Source organism: Ovis canadensis, chromosome 18, assembly GCF_042477335.2.
Source record: "Ovis canadensis isolate MfBH-ARS-UI-01 breed Bighorn chromosome 18, ARS-UI_OviCan_v2, whole genome shotgun sequence".
NCBI classification, from domain to species: Eukaryota; Metazoa; Chordata; class Mammalia; order Artiodactyla; family Bovidae; genus Ovis; species Ovis canadensis.
Window position 1 is genome coordinate 71,534,031 of NC_091262.1, and position 20,524 is coordinate 71,554,554.

The 20,524-nt window shown below is 38.1% G+C and overlaps 1 protein-coding gene across 5 annotated transcripts in view; it reads right to left on the bottom strand.

The window, feature by feature from the left end:
* The window catches only part of BTBD7 (BTB domain containing 7), an 83,491-nt gene that overhangs the window by 37,616 nt on the left and 25,351 nt on the right, over positions 1–20,524 (bottom strand). For 2 of the 5 annotated variants that reach the window (XM_069559947.1, XM_069559951.1), the window contains 2 exons: positions 15,866–16,053; positions 14,299–15,378 (listed from right to left, as the gene is read on the bottom strand). In XM_069559947.1, the coding sequence (XP_069416048.1) occupies positions 14,299–15,378; positions 15,866–15,947 (1,162 nt within the window). In that variant the 5' untranslated portion in view covers positions 15,948–16,053. Of the gene's footprint in view, positions 1–1,548; positions 4,530–14,298; positions 15,379–15,865; positions 16,109–20,524 lie in introns of those variants that run through there. The other 3 variants (XM_069559948.1, XM_069559952.1, XM_069559953.1) reach the window with 2 other exon arrangements.

Below are 20,524 nucleotides of genomic sequence, written 5' to 3' on the forward strand. Positions count from 1 at the left end.
GAGGAGGAGGCTAAAGCACACAGACAACAAGTGATAAAAGACTGAAGGGTTCTCTTTTTACCAAGAAAGGAAACAAACAAAATCTCTAAGATATGTAGTTAAATACAGATTGGTATTTCTCTAATGTTTATACTATTAATTCTAATATGACATTTTAAATTATTTATTCTTTAGTATTTTAGGGGGTGAAAATAGCATATTGAAAGGGAAAAGCAGTCATGGGGATGTCCATTCTCTGGACACAGATACTTTATATAAGCCTCTGCTAAATTAAAATGCAAGGAGATCTAATTCTGGGATCTACAGGATGCCTGAATTCCTCGAAATTGACACATGTTCTTTTGTTCAGGCATCTATCTGGAAGAGAGATGTCAAGATACACCACTAGAGTCAGACTGATCCGAGACCCAACACCATGATCTGAGACCCAATCCCAACTCCCTAGAGCTGTGTGATGTGTGAAATTCTGCCTGTTCCCTCATCTGAAAAAATGTTTCCTAATCCTACCTCATCGGGTTATTTTGAGGATTAAATAATATACACAGAGCACTTAGCGCATTAACTTATGATAAACATTAAATAAGTAGCAGCTATTACTATAACTGGTGTGTTGCAGTCCATGGTTTGCAAAGAGTTGGACACGACTTAACGACTGACCAACAGTTACTGTAATTAGGTTTTCTTGAAGAGGGCATTCACTGTACTGGGGTATTCTAATTCAAAAGCAAGTACAGAGATCTGCAGGGGTAGGGGTGAGAGAGGGTAGGAAATGAGCACAATCTTAAGAGAGCAGAGCAAAGATCATAAAGGGAACAGAAATGGCCAGTGACAACCTAAATGTATTGGGGTCCCTTACAGATCACTTGTTAAAATCATAGTATGTGAAAAACTCGGAGGTTCATGCCTTTTTATCTAAAAACAAAAATTACCCCTTTATACCTATACCTTGTTTATTACCCATCATTTAACAGCAAATGGATGAGGAAACGATGGAAATAGCGGTCTCCAAAATCACTGCAGATGGTGGCTGCAGCCATGAAATTAAAAGATGCTTACTCCTTGGGAGAAAAGCTATGACCAACATAGACAGCATATTAAAAAGCAGAGACATTATCTTGCCAACAAAGGTCCATCTAGCCAAAGCTACGGTTTTTCCAGTAGTTATGTACGGATGTGAGAGTTGGGACTATGAAGAAAGCTGAGCACTGAAGAACTAGTATTGGAGAAGACTCTTGAGAGTCCCTTGGACTGCAAGGAGATCCAGCCAGTCCATCCTAAAGGAAATCAGTCCTGAATATTCATTGGAAGGACTCATGCCGAAGCTGAAACTCCCATACTTTAGCCACTTGATGCGAAGAACTGACTCCTTGGAAAAGATCCTGATGCAGGGAAAGACTGAAGGCAGGAGAAGGGGACGACAGAGGATGAGATGTTTGGATGGCATCACCGACTCGATGGATATGAGTTTGAGTAAGGTCTGGGAGTTGGTAATGAACAGGGAAGCCTGGCGTGCTGCAGTCCATGGGGTTGCAAAGAATCGGACAGGGCTGAGGGAATGAACTGAACTTGTTTATTATTCTTAGACCATTTTCCCACTAGTAACAAAATATTAAGTTAGTATCCTTACTTCCATCATCATAGTAAGGGAAAAATCCAAAGCATTTGAGGGAGAGCCATGTAATAAACAATTTTCAGAAAAGTTTTTGATATCTACTGGTTTAGTTACCTCCTCAGTATAATCGTATGCTCCATTTGCAACAATGCACCTCACAGATGACTTCCACTTACAGAAATCTTATTCCCTTTCCCCTTCAAATAGAAAAGAGTAGATCTAGAGTTGAAAACCCAGGAAATCAAACCTTGGCCTTAACACTTTCTAGTTGTAACCTCCAGTGACAGTATTTTCAAGCCTCAGTTTATCTGTAAAATAGAGATAATACCTACCACAGAGGACATCGTGAACTGAAAGCATACACAATACCTGGCAAAAAAAATAGGTGTTCAAAAAAATTCTGCTGAATAAACACATAAATACAGTACGGAACTTTTAAAAAGAATAGTAATTTTTGATGTGTAATTTACACAGATTTTATCTGCTTAAAGAAAGTATACATTTAAAATAAAAACACTATTTCTGGAACAGTTCTTATGGTCTCCACCTGCATGCTGCAACCGAAGACATCTTTCAGAAAATGTAAATTTAATCAGGTCACATGCTCAGGATAAAACCAAACGCCTTAGCGTGGTATACCAAGTTCTTTATTACCTAGCTGTGCTGGTTGCTACAGCCTCATTTCTTGCTACATCATACCTCTCTCTCATCTCTGCAACCCCTACAAACTCCCCCACAAAACCAGAAGTGCCCTGCTCTCACTTATCTCTAGACCTTGCCACCTGAAGTTCCTTCTGCCTGATATGGGCTTCTTTATTTACTTAACTCCTATTCATTCTCCAGGTCACAGCTTCTCTGTAAAGTTCTTCTAGATACCGTCCCTCCTTCCCTAACTCCATATATTGAAGTTAGGGCTTCTCTCTTCCTATGTGCTCCCTACTGTTCAGGGCTTTACTCTGTTAGGGCATTTACACACTGGAACTGCCTACTGGCACCCCCCACTAGACTATCTAATTCATTACTTTTACTCTCAGAGTCTGGCACACAGTAAGAGCTCAGTGTTTGCTAAATGGATAAGTCTAGGAATCACAGTGCTAATTCTATAGGAAGATCCACTGGAATCTAAAGGTTATATTCCTCTCTCCCTCCACAATGTTCCATTTTTACCTCTGAAAACTCAGGCTGCTATTATTCTCTCAGGTTTACAGACCTATTGTAATGACCAGGTTTACAACATTCTATCTACTTCTGTTTCACTTAGCACTTCTAAAAATTTGATAATTAAAACGTAGGTTAGGAGGGGGTTCTCACCACTGAAGACTTCAGATATTTAATACTTTTACTTACACTTACAAACAAAAACTATCAATCCAGAATTTGAGATGAGGCATAAAAAAAAGCAATTAATCATACATTTCTGAACCTTTTACAATTAGATACAAGCTCATTATATATAAGCTCAGAAAGATATCAAGGTTTAGAAAACCAGTATGAGGCCCACATATTTTCTACAATAGTTCAGTGAATCAGGTTCCAAAATTCAGTACCATCTTTTTTTGGGGGCTGAGCCATGTGGCATGTGGGATCTTGATCAGGGAAAGAACCAGCTCCGCCATGCAGTGGAATCACAGAGTCTTAACCACTGGACTGCCGTGGAAGTACCAGCATTGTTCTTCAATGGAAACTTTAATAGGACGTAACTCTGACAGTGAAAACAGTATTAAAATAAACCCACTTCAGGGGCCTATTATGGTTGAAGAGGAACTTGGTTAAAAACAAAGACATGTAAGTGTGCAAACAGTGTTTTCAGTTTTCTGGCACAACTTTCAGATGTGTGGATGTTTCACCTTCAAGTGCCTTGACATGTAAAAACATTTACTGGAAGTCTTATGGACATGTCCACGCTAAGCATGGAACAAAAATGTTTTAGTGATGAGAACAAAAACAGAGCTCAAAGCCTTGTAATATATCAAAGCTACCCCCTTCGTGGAGACATATTTAGTGAGGCCAGCTCATGTTAACTTATAATAGAAATTGATACTCCTTTTCATCTAAATATGAGAAAAAATAGTTTTGAGGCAAGAACTTTCTAGTCAGTTTATATTCACTGAATATTTTAGCAGGTCCATAAATTAACACTCTAAGATTCAGTCTTCATGAGATATTTATAAAAAGGTACTATTCGTCAACAGTGTTTTTCACTGGGGAGTGAGACTAAAGAGTTTTTAAAACAACTTTTTTATTATTTGAATTATCTGAATATCCAATCAGGGCATCCTTTTTATTTTTAGAAACAAAAATACAGTTATTAAAATAAAGTGTTAGTCACTCAATCGTGTCCAACTCTTTGCGACCCCATAGACGACAGCCCACCAGGCTCCTCTCTCCATGCAAGAGTACTGGAGTGGATTGCCATTCCCTTCTCCAAGGCATCTTCCCAACTCAGGGATTGAACCTGGGTCTCCCACACTGCAGGCAGATTCTTTACCCCCTAAGCCACTAGGGAAGCCCAGGTAGCTATTCTTTACTGACATCATTTTCCCAAAGTTTATTAAGTATGTAAAAAGTAAGACACAGGATAACGTGTATTCAGTTCAGTTCAGTCGCTCAGTCGTGTCTGACTCTGCGACCCCATGAACTGCAGCACGCCAGGCCTCCCTGTCCATCACCAACTCCTGGAGTTCACTCAGACTCACGTCCATTGAGTTGGTGATGCCATCCAGCCATCTCACCCTCTGTCATCCCCCTTTCCTCCTGTCCCCAATCCCTCCCAGCATCAGGGTCTTTTGCAATGAGTCAACTCTTCACATGAGGTGGCCAAAGTACTGGAGTTTCAGCTTTAGCATCATTCCTTCCAAAGAAATCCCAGGATTGATCTCCTTCAGAATGGACTGGTTGCAACAGAACAAGAGATGCACTGAAATATACACACACATTCAAACATCAGAGGTTTGTAAGAACACTCAAAACTGTTCAAAGTCTGTCATCAATACGCATTTGGGGAAAGGAGTGGTAGTAGATGAAAATACAGTTTATCGATGAGTTATTGAACACACTGTCTAAAGTTTCTAAAAGTGTAAAGTAAAGGGACTTCCCCAGCGCTCCAGTGGTTAGGACTCTGTCTTTCCACTGCAGGCAGCACAGATCTGATCCCTGGTTGTGGAACTAAGATCCCGTCCTCCACGCCCCCCACCAAAAAATATATATATATAATAGAAGCTTCACTACTTCACACAGAGTTGGTGCTCAGTAAATGTTTGTTTTGCAGTCCATTTTTTGATCAGTAGACGTGGCCTTCGAGAAGTAGCAAGTTACTTTCCTCATCTCTAAAACAAGCAGGATGATAGCAGTTACCACACAAGCTACTGTAAAGCTTAAGGGAGGTCTTACACATAACAAGTTTAGCCCAATGTTTTGCACAAAGTAACAGCTAAATATGCTAATCTATCTGAATTTCTAGAACAGTTTTCTCCAGCCACTTCCAAAACCAGAACTGGGCAGAATGGTTGTATCTGGTCAGAGTTCTTCTACTTGGGATTTTTTAGGAGTTAAGTGCAATATTTGGTTTTAAGGCAGAAATGGCAACTCTGTATTTCAAAACTGAGTTTGAAAAGGCAGGAGACTTGTTCAATACAGAGGTTTTTCCTTCTGTCATTTTCCTTCCTCACTCACTAATACCCTCTCCAAATCCTGTTTTCCATGTATCAGTCTAAGATGCATCTTAGACTGCATTAGTTTCTGCACTTCTTGGCAACAGAAGGCATAAGAGGAGTAGTCAAAATCTGACAATGGCAGAGTTAGAAAAATAAAAATAACTTGGGGCTTTAGGAAATGGCCCATTCAGGCCATTTTCTCAGTGTTTCTAAGAGAAAAAGGGACTATGACTGAATCAGAGCAAAATGGGAGTTTACGCCAAAAAGCCCACCACCACAGGGAACACCGTATGTACCATTTTTTTTAATGGCTCTGTTTTGCCATCTAACATTGGATATTTCTTGCAACTGTATCACTGTTTTTTTAAAAGTCTTAATTAATCTGGTAAACTTTTTAGACTTTGGAAACTTGAAACTGTGCTGTCAAATGATGTGTGAGGAAAATAACTCAATGCTTATCTTCAGAAATTGTCTACTAAGAGTTAATGTAAATAAATTTAAAAACCGTATGTTAAAGCCCAACTGTGAGCCAGGCATAGTGTTTGGTGCCTGCACTTCTATTAAGAGGAATAAACGAGCTCAGGCTGAGGAACCTAGACAGAATTTATATGGTTAGTATGTGGCAGAGGCAGTATGAGAACACAGATCTAACTCCAGACTTCATATTTATAAAATATTAATAACATTAAATTTGGGCATTGTTATGCATCTCTGAATCTCTCCGGGCAAATGGAAGACCCATTCTGCAAGCTTCATGGGGCTGCTGTAAAAATGACATTAAACAGCATATGCTTGCAGTTCAAGATGGTGGAGCTCAAGGACCTATGCTTATCTCCTCTTGCAAGAGCACCAAAATTGCAACTAGCTGTTGGACAACCATCCACAGGAGGACGCTGGAACCCACTAATAAAGATACCCCACATCCAAAGACAAAGAAGGAGCTGCAGTGAGATGGTAGGAGGGGGGCAATCATGATAAAATCAAATCCCATACCCACCAGGTGGGTGACCTACAGACTAGAGAACAATAATACCAAGGAAGTTGTCACACTATTGCTGAAGGTTACATTCTGAACCCCAAGTTAGGATTCCCACCCTGAGGATCCAACAAAGGGATTGGGAATCCCAAAGGAATCTGGCCTTCAGAGCCAGAGGGATTTGATTAAAGGCTTTCCAGGGACTGACTGAACTGAATGTGAAATAAGTACAGTTGTGTGGTAGTTCTAATGTTCTTCGGCATTGACCTTTGGGATTGCTCTTCAGTCCCTGGAAAGCTCGCACAGGGTCGGACACGACTGCTGCGACTTAGCAGCAGCAGCAGCAGCAGCATGGACCATGAAAGTAAAGAGCTGATGAGACAATTTTATTAGAAATTTAACTTAAAATTGAGTTTAACAGTATAGAATTATACATCACTTAGACCACATCTAAATTTATTTTTATAATAATACTTCATATTTATCCCCTTGATTTAGGCTCACTGTTCTCTTTTTTTTTTTACAACTAGGGGTAAACATTGATTACACTCTCCCCTTTTTTAAAAGAAAAAGTTATGCAGTCTGCATGGGTACTAAAGATAATTCAAAATATATAACTGAGAGTCTATCAAAAGCAAAGGCCTGTGTTAGGTTCTTTGGGTGATTCAAAAATGACTCAGATTTGGAACTTGTCTTTAGAGAATATAGTTGATACAAGTTGGTAGAGCAAAGTTACACAGGTTAATTTCAAAACAAGTCAGAAGATGTAAAAACCTAAAAGAATGATAAAAGATGTGTTTTTGAAGTTTGCAAGAAGCAGGAACACTTAATTTGAAATGCCTAAGACAAAACACGGGAAGTCGCATATGAGTTTGGTCTTAAAGGCAAGGGTAGAATTTGGACATTTAGTGAACAAAGTCAAAGATACTACAAAACCAAAGAACAGTGTGCGCAGAGGGTCAGAGGTAAAGAGTTTACAGTCTATATGAAAAAGTTTAAGTTATAAAATAAAATGTGGAATTAAATATTTTAAATATTACACACTGGAATCTTATTCACAATTTTGAGTTAAGTGCTAAATTTCATTATGATGAAAGATGTATAACTTGAGTCATTTGAACTGCCATTCCTGAAACAGATTAATTCTTCAACCATCAGTTCAGTTCAGTTCAGTTGCTCAGTGGTGTCCAACTCTTCAACCATACCCCATGTTTAACTGAAACCTGTATTTACTACTTTGATTTACTGATGATGGTATTTAACTTAGCTCCACTGTTCTCTAGCAAGTATATCCAGACTAAGCTGCCGAAGAGCAAACAATTAGAGGGAGAAGCAAAATGAACTATCAGAGCAACCAAACGGAGACAGAAGGGAGCGTGTTAACATGGGGACAATGGAGAGGATGGGAAGAGGGAGGAATGGATTAGAGTGGGGGCAGTTTTTGTTATTCTGTATTTGTTTCGAGTCACATACTCCTGGAATCTGACCAAGTTGCTAAGAGAAAAAATTAGGTCATTGCTTTCAGTTGTTTCTCTGTTAAGAGTTTTAATTCAATAAAGTATAATCACATGCATTACAACTAAAAACAGGGGCAATGTATTTCAGAAGCTATTTTGGAACTAAAGCTATAAATAAATTTCATATTCCAAAGATTGAAAAATACATTTTTGATCAATATGAAAAAAACAAATCTGTATTTTAGAGCACACAACTGTAAGATGTCCCTGACTGGAATATGCATGCAGATGCTGGTGCTAACTCAACAGTATTTATGAAAAGGAAACAGAAGTTCTATCGGCCTGTGGGTTGTTAAAAGTTCATAAGAAAATCTATAGTTCCTCTGAAGAGTCGGTATTTACTAAAAGAATTACAAATCAATAAATAATATATTCTCACTGTTCTCACGTTTTCAGAGCTGTTTATGCAGTGTATTCTAAGGTCATTGTATAAAGTCAGTGATTAAACACCTGGTCCTTCATCTGAAGCTCTTCCAATCTAGTCATTTATTTTGGAATTTTATACACTGGTCTTTCAATATAGTTACTGTTATGAACTAGGCTTCTAAGCTGCAACCACAGAAAACAACTTCAGTTGGCTTAAACAGAAAAGGAATTTATCTGAAAGGAGACTGTGAGCCCAGAGTTGCTGGGAAAGTTGGAGAGCAGGCTCAGAGCACAATCAACAAAGGAAGACTGCGAGTTGAGTACTGCAGCACAGAGCAGCCCAGTGAGGACCTAGTGTGGCCTCGGGACCCGGGCCAAAGCTGCTCCCGGACAGTGAATGCCATCACTGGCACCACTGACACTGATTTCTCTGCTTTTCCACTAGGTGTTGCTGTTCCCACCGTGCTTCCAGAAGGAATTCTCCACAGTCCCCAAATTTCGGTGCCATCAACGCTCTAGATTCAGAAAGTCTAGGTCACGTGGGGGAGCCCTGACCACAGAGAAGACTGAGAAAACACTGGGAGGTGGGCTCGGTCTTCTATCAAGACCTACGTGGCAAGAATTGCCCAACGCAAAGGAGGAGTTCCTCACTCAGGGCTGCTGAAAAAGTCAAATAACTGACCTGGGAATACTCGTCTATCCAGGAAAGAATGGCCTGCTCAGCACAAAGCCCTCTGTTCTCTGGCTAAGTGCTCGGAAGCTGAGTGGTGACCTACCCAGCTAGCCCACAATGCCCCACGTACGTGCTTACCCCACCCCCAAGCGGTTCAGTCCCAACATGCTCACAGCTGAGATGGCTCTGAGTTGTTCCTACACCAGTTTGGTTGGCTCCTACAACTAGGCCACAGTGGCCTCTCACCATCATTAGAAATTGTTTTTCACACTGCTCCCCTGTCTCACCATGCCCAGATTCCTGGGCTTCAGGTTGGAAGAGCTGGTGTGACTCACAGCTTCATCACTTACAAGACTGGGAAAATGCTAGTTATTAATTTCTGAGCCATACCATACTCATAGGTTGTCAAGATAACCAAATGAGAGGAAAGTAAAGGCTCCATGTAGACCAAAATTGTAAGCATGATCTCATTAGTTAACAGCCCTGATAGGTATGATAAATTCCCTAGTTCTTTAGGACCATGGCCAATCCAGATCTTGCTGGTTCTTCTGGGTACTGATGTCACATCTCTATTATAAAAAATTAAATTTGTAATCAAAGCAATATAGGCTCATAATTTAGAAAGTCTTACACTTAGTAGCAATAAAAAGTGTACCCTAAAAGCAAAACCTTCTGCCCTTATCTCTCCTTCACTCAGTCTTGCTTCCCAGAGGCAACTATGCTCTTTAGTATCTATCTTCTGATATTCTCTCTTTATAATTTTATAAATTTTATTAAACCAACACTCAGTGTTCAAATCATAGTGACTACTTAAATACTATTTACTGCTGAACCAAGCTGTGTACTAGAATTATATTTTCTTCCATACTTAACTTTAAATTTTTCTTGGAAATTATTAATTTCCTCTTTTCTCACTTGCTTCACTTTTAATAAATTAGCAACTGCTAATTTTTCACAAGTGTACCAAAAGATCTGTAATACTTCTTTCAATGTCACTTGTCACTTAATTTTCAAACATTCAGGCAATTGGTCTCTTCCAAGATATCTACTTCTTGGAGACTCTCCTCCTCCTCAACCAGTCTAGACTAGATACCCACTACATCTAATGCACAGCTAGTATCTAGGATTTCCTTTTCTTCTTTCTGGTGTTAGACCCCGTTTTTTGGATCCCATACTTTCTGGTTCTTCGTTTACTTCATCATTTACTGGAATACATCCTTAGTAGCTTCCTGAGTAGGGTTAAAATTTTTTGAGGCATGACTGGAAAATGCATTTATTTAGCCTGACATTTGATTGACTGTTTGGCTTTGTGTTTAAAACAATTTTCCATCATCTTTTTAAAGGTACATTCAGTTGCTGCTACTGGAAAGTTCACTATCATTGTTTCCTATTTCTTGTATGGAACTCACCCTTTCACCTCCCAGTGAGTTTAGAATCTTCTCTTTTTCTCTGGTATCTTGTAGTGACAGGGATGAAATTTTTGAAATATAGAAACCCCTTTAGCTTTGGCAATATTTATTACATTACTCCTTAGATACTGTCTTCTCTTCCCTTTTCCCTAGTATATATTCTACAGCCGTTATTTATGATGCTACAGTTTCTGGATGAACACTCGTTTCTTACTATTGTCCAGCTCTTTGCTAATCTGTTCTACTTTCCAGATTCCTTAAACTTTCCCTTCCAATCCTCCTATAATTTTCATTTCTAAAAGCTCCTCTTTTCACTTTTATAGCATCTTACGTATGTCTCGTTATTCAATAATCTATTATTTTATGTAAGGATATTTTGATTCTATTGACATGTTCTTCTCTCCCTTCATTGTGTGTTTCCTCTAGCATGTGTCCTTGTTTCTGTCTCAATCTGCAAGCTTTTCTCAAACATCCAGTACACCCTGGATGGGTTTTTATATGGAAGACTAAAGGCAGTTTAACAGCTATTTGGAAGGTCTGTTGCACAAGCAGGCTTGCTGACTGTCTTCCCTGTAGGACATCTGGAAGGCAAACCGGCTTTTTCATTGTATAACTACTGAGCATCATTTCATCGTGAAACCCCAAAGCAGGTCTATATGCTCTTCATATAGATCACTTCTGGAGCACCAGTTTATTGTCTGGTATCTGTCCAGTTTGGAGCAGAGCAGGGAAAGGTAGAGTGTGTAGGCTTTCACATAATTCCAGATCTCAATCCTGTGTCTTATCCCCACCCTTCTTTATAGCTATTTCCAGATGCAAAATCTATTTTCCTTTCTTTGAAAATAAACCTCAGGACTCTTGTGTTTAGAAGGGAATTGAGGAGGCAGGTCAGGATTTGCCACCTAACTGCAAACGACGTCAATGCAAGAACAGACAGGTGGATCACTGAAGCAGAATGAAAAAGTGCTAAACCATGTATTCGTGGGAGCTTAATAAAGGGTAGCACACATGAGTAAGCTGAAGCCTCATTACCTGTTAATTCACCTCCCTAACAGTGATTGCCTACTTCTCTGAATAAAACACATTCTCAATGTAAGCCAAGAATCCTCCCTTTTATCCACTTGCCAAATTACTCTGGCTGGCTGCCTATACTGCCTCTTTTTATGATGTTCTTAAAACTATTAAATCACCTCTCCACCTTGAAGAGCATATGTTGTCTTGAGGTCCTAGCTTCCCTTGATAGAATTTGCCTCCTTTTAAAACTGGGCTTTAATTTTTAAAGTCAAACCTAATTTGGAATAAGAAGGTTAACAGTCATTAGTTCATAAACATTTACTCAGTGCCTATTACGCCCCAGGCACTGGGGATACAAGGATGAGAACAATATGATCCTATACTCAAGCTGCCAGGCTAGTCTCACAGGCTTTCTTAACCAGGAGTCTTCAAATGAATCATAGAAGACAGAAAATTATTTTGGGGACTATTTTCTTAATTCTTTCTCCACAATGGTATGTAACTAGTACCACATTAAATGCAGTGGAGAGATGCTAATTCCCTATACATAACAGATGCCTCAGAGCATTATAGGTTCAGCATGCTTGCAGAACTCTAGCTGAAACCTGAGTGACAAATGGCCAGATACAACAGTCTGATAAATGGTATGCACCAGTTTGCTAGGGATAAAATTACAGTCAAGTCTTAAAAACAATGATTACTTTAAAAAATTTTGCAAACTAGTCTCAATACGGGGTTTAGTCAATATAATTTAAAAAGTTATTTTTTAAAACTTAAAAAGTTAGTTTTAGAAGAGACTGTGGTAGTGAATAATACATGCTGTGATGATTTTCATTTAGCGGTTAACATTTATTGAATGCTTACTGTGTCCTGAGCACTGTTCAGATTGCCTGATATGTATTACTTCCTTTAATCCTCATAATCCTACCTCATAGTGTTACTATTCTTATTTCACAAATGGGAAAACAGGGGCTTAGAGATGACTTACTTTAAGGTTAAACAAGTTAAAACATGATAGTAAAGAATTCAAATCCAGTTTGTCTGGTTTCAGAGCCTGAGATCTTAAGCTTTATGGTATAAAATCCCTCTTCAAGTGACTAAATAGTCTCCTTCCCATGGGAATGGGGTAAAACTGTGCTGGTTATGACTGGCTATATATAAATCCTAGTACGAACAGTCTAATGAGTATGGGAGAAAGGTAATGCCTACACAGTGTGCAAAAAACCAAAACATCAAGCAACTCAAACTCTGTAGTTTGAATAATGAAAAATCTGAATTTGAATAATAGGGAGTCATGTATACTCAAATTTAAGGGAATATTTGCTTGCTTGTTTTAAGTAACCAAAATTAAAGTTCTGCAAGGAGTGGTTTTATAGCTCTAAATGTGCTCCAAAAAATAAAATTTCTAGCTACTGATAAATTATACATATAAAAATTTAACTCAACATAAAAAAGAAAAAACCACTCTAGATCAAATATTATCCAAGATCCCAAGAGCCAGTTCACCATTTTATTTTCTGTTAAAAACTTAACAACAAAACAAAAAAACTATACCAAGGGATGCTTTCCCAGTTTTAAAGACAGTATACACAATACACTTTGGTTTCTTATTATTTCAATGTTTCAAAAAGAAAACCATTTTGAGAAAAGAGAGATTACTACACCTTTATGGTAGTGCTGCAAACTGTTTTTCTGTAGAGGCATTTTCTGACAAATTTGGTTTTACAGAATGAAAGAATGGTAGGGCAAGCTGCTAGGTTATTTTTGATAACATATTTTCCTATAGTCTGATATCTAATGGTCTACTGTTACTCACAGCAAGAAAATATTTTAATGACATTCTGATTTGGCAATAAAACAAAATCAGTACTACTACTACACAGGAAATGGTAAAATAAGATTTTTTAAAAGATTCTTTATGTAATAGAAATCTCAACTTTTTTCACTTGTGCTTATCAATGTCTTTCAATAATCTCTCCCATTTTATTACTGACACTGTTACTTAACTGGGGCTTTTATTTTTTTCAAAGTTCTACTGACTTGTTGATTTAGCCACACAATACAGATTTTTTTCCAAACTAAAAAATGTGCTTAGTTTTCCTTATTTAAATATTTATCTTTTACCCAAATCATTAACATTCTCTGCTAATTTGCAACTTCTAGTGTTTTTTCAGCAAACATGCATCAGCTACATTTCTGAAGTACCTTCATGTCATATAGCTTGTTTACTTTTAACATATAATCAAAGAAAGCTAAGAGTACATTCTGTCAAGACAGCAAATTCCCTTTCTCTCCCACGGAAGGTCTCTTTCCAGCTCTGAAATGTTATGATTCTAATGTTTACCACAGATATACACTAAAAGATGTATTCTTCTAGTGTAGCTGTAGTGCAATTATTTGCCTATAACACAAAAAATGTGTCATTCCAACTTAAGTAAATTTACTTTAAATTAAATGAAGAAGGCACATGAGTTTAAGAACAAACTGCTTTATACTCCACAAGCTGTTGCTTGATGCATAGCTGAACTTGAAAAGATAGAGAATATTTAAAAAATATAAGTCAGAAACCTTGCCCAACTTTTTGATTCAAATACATCTGTATCTAAATGAGACTATCTTCATTTTTGTAATGAACTTTCATTCTTATTCTAAATATTTAAGTATCAATAAGGCACTGAGTATATATACGAGAATCTAAATTACCCAAGGAGTCTCAGACCAAGAATAACCTTGAAATCTGGGAAACAGGACTAGCTCAAAGCTCAAGAGCAGACAGGGCAGTAGCTGGGTAATTACATATTTTCACACCTATCATCTTACATTAGGGAAGAAAGAGCCTCAAGTCTCATCTATTCTTAATCAATAGTTTTGAATGCTTGGTTTTAATACCAAATGAAGAGCCACATTAACACTAACCCTCACTCTGTCTCAGATGTCATAACTATAGATTTGAAAAAACTGACTCTGTCACATCCCAAACACTGAAATCATGGAACATGATAGCTGTGCTTTCAATCTGGCAGACAAATGTGCAATTCCAGAGATCAAGATTAAAACTAAAAATCAGAATTTCGTTACCTTGTGCAAGCATGTTAAATTCCAAGAACAGTGCTATGTGGTAAAGCTCCATGGCTTCTTCCGCCCTGGTCATGTTTGGCTTCCCTGCGACGAGAGCCTGAACTTCACTGAGACTCCCCACAGAGGGGCTGCAGTGCAAAACGGCCAGGTCCACCATGTCAGTATACATACAGTGTAATATCACTTTTGCATATTTTTTTGGTATAATGGACTCATCTAATATAATTCTTGTGGGAGTCCTCAAAGTTCGGTCTGTGATTTCTTCACCAGTCCGTATCCTTCTTTGTAACAAATTTCGAAAAAATGGGGACCGTGCTGAAATAATAGCCTTGTGAGCTTTGAGCTCTTCATCTAAACAGTTCTGATTTCCACCAAAAGCTTCAACCAGTTCAGAGTCTGAAGAAAAACTAAGGACGACATCATAATAGCACATGTAATCAAAGAGTCCACGCATATCTACATCAAGGGAATTTGGTGTTCCAAATTCTTCCCTAAGCTGAACGAGGATATCAACATTTTGAAACCTTGAGTCCTCCATTCCAAACTCTCCCGTGTAAAGGTAGTGGAGCAAAGCAGAAAACATGGGCATATCTATACCAGCTGTATTGATGTCCATGATGATCTCTGCCCCATACTCAGGTGAGGAAGAAAGTAGTGTTTTAAAAAATGGACATCTTGCCGCCAAAATGGCACGATGAACAGGAAAGCAAGTTTCTTGAAATATTAAGTCTACATCAGTACAATACTTGTACTCATAAAGATCGGCCATATCTTTCTGCAATGTCCGGGCTTCTGGTCGAGCCACACTGGCTTGTAAAGAAAGCTCCTTTAAGGCTGAAGTTCCCTCATATTCCTCCACTAACGCATTGACATCTCGAACATCCCAACCAGAGAGGAGTTCTCGCATCTGCTTGGCGTGATCAGCAGACCGATTAGATTTCCGACGCTTGATGAACTTCTTTTTGAGGGTGGCAAGGCCAGAGGTTCTCTTTTTTTTATCTTGTGGTTTCTCATGGCCATGGTCAAGACTATATAATTTTGATTCACAACCATAGCCTTGCTGAGAATAGGATGATGTCCCTAAGAAGGAAATTAAACAAGTGAAAATTTAGTTCTTTTTTCTTAACAGTCATTTTCAACATTCAGTTTAACATATTGTGCTAAAATTTTTACAGACATTTCTGAACCATTCAAGTAAAGCTGATTTTTGTTTTTATAAAGGAACATTAAAAAGTTCAAATAACTCATTTTTATATTAAATAAGGAATAGGGAAAAACAGAGCAGATTATTCATTATAAAAAAATGCTAAATTTCTATGGGCACAACAAATGAAACAAGACACAAGAAACAATCAAAGATCAACTGTGCTACAGCAGCTTGGTTAGGATAAGAATCATATAAGCCAGATTTACACCTGGTAGGAAAAAAACATGGATGCTGCAGAATTATTATATATATTAACTTTTTCCACAGCTCAACCCTCTTTTCATCCAAAAAGACCACTGAAAACACAATCCTATTTATATCCACAAAAGAAAATGAGGTTAGAAAAACTGAAATGGTTACCTATAAAAGTCTGCTGGGCTTGAGAATTTCCCCCTACCCTCGGGGAACATGAATGAGGATAGCTAGATGCATTAGCACCCATTTTCTTCAGTCACTCAGGCATTCCATCTGCTGGTTCTTCAGAGTATGATCCCAGAGGCCTTTACGAACTTTCAACCCTGGATCCAGTAGCCTCTTTTCATCCATTTCTTGATATGAAACAAAAATAATTTTATTGTTTCAAATGTATCTCAAATTGCACAGCTAAAAAAGAAAAAGTTATTGAAAATGACTTTTATTTGCAAGTAATAACATACTGTCAAATTCACATGCAAAAATTTCAGAAAATGTAATTAAACAGCTAAATTCGACTTATGAATCCTTGCTACCTGCAATTTTGCGCCAGAAAATGTACCAATTATATACATTCTAAGAAAGCAAAAAGTACCATATCAGATTTATTCAGGCATTTTGCTGAAAGAGGGGGAAGGAAAGATAGTTCAAACTAAATTATCTTTAGGCTACTTGTTCTGTAACAATTTTGAGGAAATTATAATACATACAGTGAGGAGACACAAGGAAAAACAAAAACTTTCATCTTTCCTCCCCATAAAGTCCTGAAATAAAAACACTACTTTCTTTTACCTGATATTATGGCTTAGGAAGGACAGGGCAGTACCAGTAAGAGATAATTTTAACAGTTATGGAATGAATTCCACATTACAGAACCTTAACTCTCAGAGCTGCAAGCTGAAGATACAAGCACAAAGAGAAGAAATTCTGAGAGAAGAGTGTTAATAGGATACTTCTAAATCTTTATACCATCCAGATATATAAAATTTATTTGACCAAAAGCAATAATGGTTTAAGAGAAAACACAATTTAAAATCTATTATTGGAACTGTTAGGAAACCAGTCAGTAGGCAGTTAATATGGCCTCATAATGAAGGATGAAATTTTTTAACAGTTAAGAGTTAAAACACACACATCACAAAAACCCTGCTGGAAAACAGAATTATGTCAAGATTCTCGGCATTTATTTTCATTTCTGCTACACAGTGTAGGGGCTTCCCTGGTGGCTCAGACGGTAAAGCGTCTGCCAGCAATGCGGGAGACCCGGGTTTGATCCCTAGGTCGGGAAGATCTCCTGAAGGCAATGGCAATCCACTCGAGCACTCTTGCCTGGAAAATCCCACGGACGGAGAAGCCTGATAGGCTACAGTTCATGGGGTCACAAAGAGTCGGACACGACTGAGTGACTTCACTCACTCACTCACTCACTCACTCACATAGTGTAACCTTATGAAATCAAATTTAAGAAAATCACTTAACATCTGTGCTTTCCTTCAATCTTTTCCCACTATGATCATATGGAAGTTTGTTTATCTAGTAAGCATAGAATTACCTGCCTACAGTGTTCAAGAGGAGATTGGGAAACTCTGCTAACTAGATACTATGCAAAGTAGCAGTAACTTCAATCAAATCATATGCTCATAAGTAAATTTAATTTCCTATTTGAAATTTACCTACCACAGAACACAGCACATTAGACTTTTTGTATATATACATTTTATATATATATGAAATATATGTATATATGTAATATATATATCATATATATGAAATATATATATCATATATATGAAATATATATGTATATATGAAATATATATTACATATATACTGTAGAAAAGGCAATTTTTTGTGATTCATTTTGAATGCTGTCAATTATTATAAAATAGAAACTAAATCTGCTTGTGTTAATTTCAGTTCAAACTTCAAAAAACAGTAAGTTTAAATAACGGGCTTCCCTCGTGGCTCAGTCAGTAAAGAATCCATCTGCAATGCAGGAGATCACCTGTAATGCAGAAGACCGGGCTTCAACTGCTGGGTCAGGAACATCCCTTGGGGAAGGAAATGGCAAGTCACTCCAGTATTTCTGCCTGGGAAATACCATGGAGAAAGGAGCCCTGTGGGCTACAGTCCATGTGGTCGCAAGAGTCAGAAACGACTTAGCAACTAAACTACCACCACTACCAAAGCCTAATTAATAAATCTTAGTTTTTGAATTCCTTAAAAGCTTCAAGATTCTATTGCATTTTTACTGGTTCTTTAAGAGAAAACAGGCTTTCTTAAAAAAAATACAAATCAACTTATTTACAAAACAAAGATTCACAGACATAGAAAACAAATTATGGTTATCAAAGGGGAAGGGGAGGGATAAAGGATTAACAGATACACACTACTATATACAAAATAGATAAACAACAAGGATTTATTCTATAGCGCAGGGAACTATATTCAGTATCTTGTAGTAACCTATAATGGAAAGGAATCTGAAGGTGTACACCTGGAACTAGCACAATGCTGTCAATCAACTATAAATATTACAACAAAAAAGAAAGAAAAAACAGATTCTGGAAGCCAAGTTTGTGGTCTTATTTTCAAGTCAAGTCCTATTCTCAGTCACTAAAAATTTGTATTTAAAACATAGAAACAGCATAAGCAATCCTATGCGAACAAAGAAGTCTGAAATATACTAAGAAAAAAGTCCAGAGTAAAAATATGCAAAATAAAAGCCTTTATCAAAATGAGAAAAAAAAGATTAAAAAGACGAGCTCTGAACATGGACGTAATGGTGGACAATGGAAAGTGCTGGTAGAGTGTCACTCCTATGGTAGCCTTCTTCTCACTTCCTTCTTTACTCATTCTTGAAGTTTCATGTTGCTTCATTCTGTAGTTTTGCTTTTTGATTTCTAATGACTGCAGAGTAAGTTCACTAACACAGCACAAAGTATGCTGAGGAAGCAAACCGAGAACGGAGACTTGCGTCCAGACGAAGAAAAGCCAGAGTGTCTACAGAAATGGACAAAGTTAACCTGTTCTCATTCCATCACATAAATAAGATGAAGTTAGCTATCCTCTCATCTGTGCGTGCATGTGCACGCGCACACGTGTGCACACACACGAGAACTGTCTTCATCAGAGAATTCTGCAAAGTCTGCAGGGACAGAAAACATTTTTACACTGGTCTGTTTAAGATTTAAACCAGGCCAAAAATGATTTTTAAAAAAAAGCTCAATTTTATGATTAGCACAATTAGATACTCTATAAGGTATCCACAGAAAGGTTAGAAAACCTCACCAGCCCCAATGAAGACACAAGAACACCCAGCAAACACTAGAGAAGTCACAGCTGAGATACTGATGCTTGGCCATTTGCCACTATAATTAGCACCACAAGGACAGCTGGGGTCTCTGATGAAGTGATTTGAGACAAAAAAGTCTAAAGGACTTAGGGACAGTGTCTCTTCCTGGCAGCTCCTAGTCAATGGAAATCCCCTTGAAGATGAACTGCTTTGGGTGACATTCATATCTCCTATTAGAGCTCTGAAACTAAAGTACATAGGCCTTGGAAAGACTTGATGGGAGAGACTTTCTGGATCAGATATAATCCTTAAATCCCTCCTGCGTCCCCAATCCCAAATCCTAGGAGTCACTAAAGTTACTAAAGCCGTATTTCTTGAAATTCTCAGGAAACAATTTATTTCTTAGGTAACCAAAAACTCATGCCAAACGGAACACAGAATCTTGTTATTTATTTCTTAATTGAATCTGCTGCCTTTAGACACTAGAAGTGAGAGTTAATCACAGTCTTAAAACTCTTCAGGGATATTTTCATTCTGGGCCAGCTTTGACTGTCTCCTACATAAAACAGGATGAAATGTAACCTTTGGATGATAGACAGGAAAGGGAAAGGGAGGGCCTCAGGGACTGGGAGAGGCCCACAGGATGCAAATGGTCCTAGAAAGCTGATAAATCATTTTTCCAGAATCACCTTTCTGGGAGAGCTCCTGCTAATAGTTGACATGACCAATCTCAATCAGAGGATCCAACTGGCTTAAAATAAGCTTCAGTGATTGTAGCATATCCAACTATGGGAGAAAAAAGTCATGCTGAATGCAACAGAGAAAATTTACAACCCAATGAAAAAGAATTGAGAACGAAAATCAACCTCTCCCCTAAACGCCACCACCCCCCCAACCCCCGCCAAAATCCCTGGAGAGGGCCAGCATTTCCAAAAAGTTTTCCCAATGTTTTAGAAAATGCAGAATTAAACAAAGCTATACTTTTCCTTACTTCAGAACTTTTTTTAGCACCTTTCGTGCTAAGGTGGACTGTGAACCTCCAAAAGGAAGTATTCAGTTTAATCTAAAGGAGCCCTTTTGCCCCCACAGAGCAGTAAAACAGACTTGCATAACACACCTGGAAAACTCTGACCTTTGCCATAAAAATATGTTTTTACCTTTTAGGCTGCAGACAGAACAATGAGTGTCAGGTACAGTAAGTCAGTCCCATGCATGAAAGCCTTCAAGTTTGTGAACTTTCAAAGATGCGAATGTGTGTTCCATCACCACTAGGCATGAGTGAAACTGCGCGTGCCTTCCATTTCCTATTGCCATCTATCCTTCAGCTCTACCATCTCCCGCCTCCTGTCCCTCCACCAGTCAGGACTCTTCTCGCCTGTTCACTTGATGCCAGCCTCTGTATGCCAGCTGTTGTACTGTACCATTGTGCTTTTCAAGGTACTGTACTTTAAGATTTAAAATGCTTTATTTTTGTGTTTGTTTTCTGTGTAGTATCTGTGTGAAAAGTATTATAAACCTATTCCATATTCCAG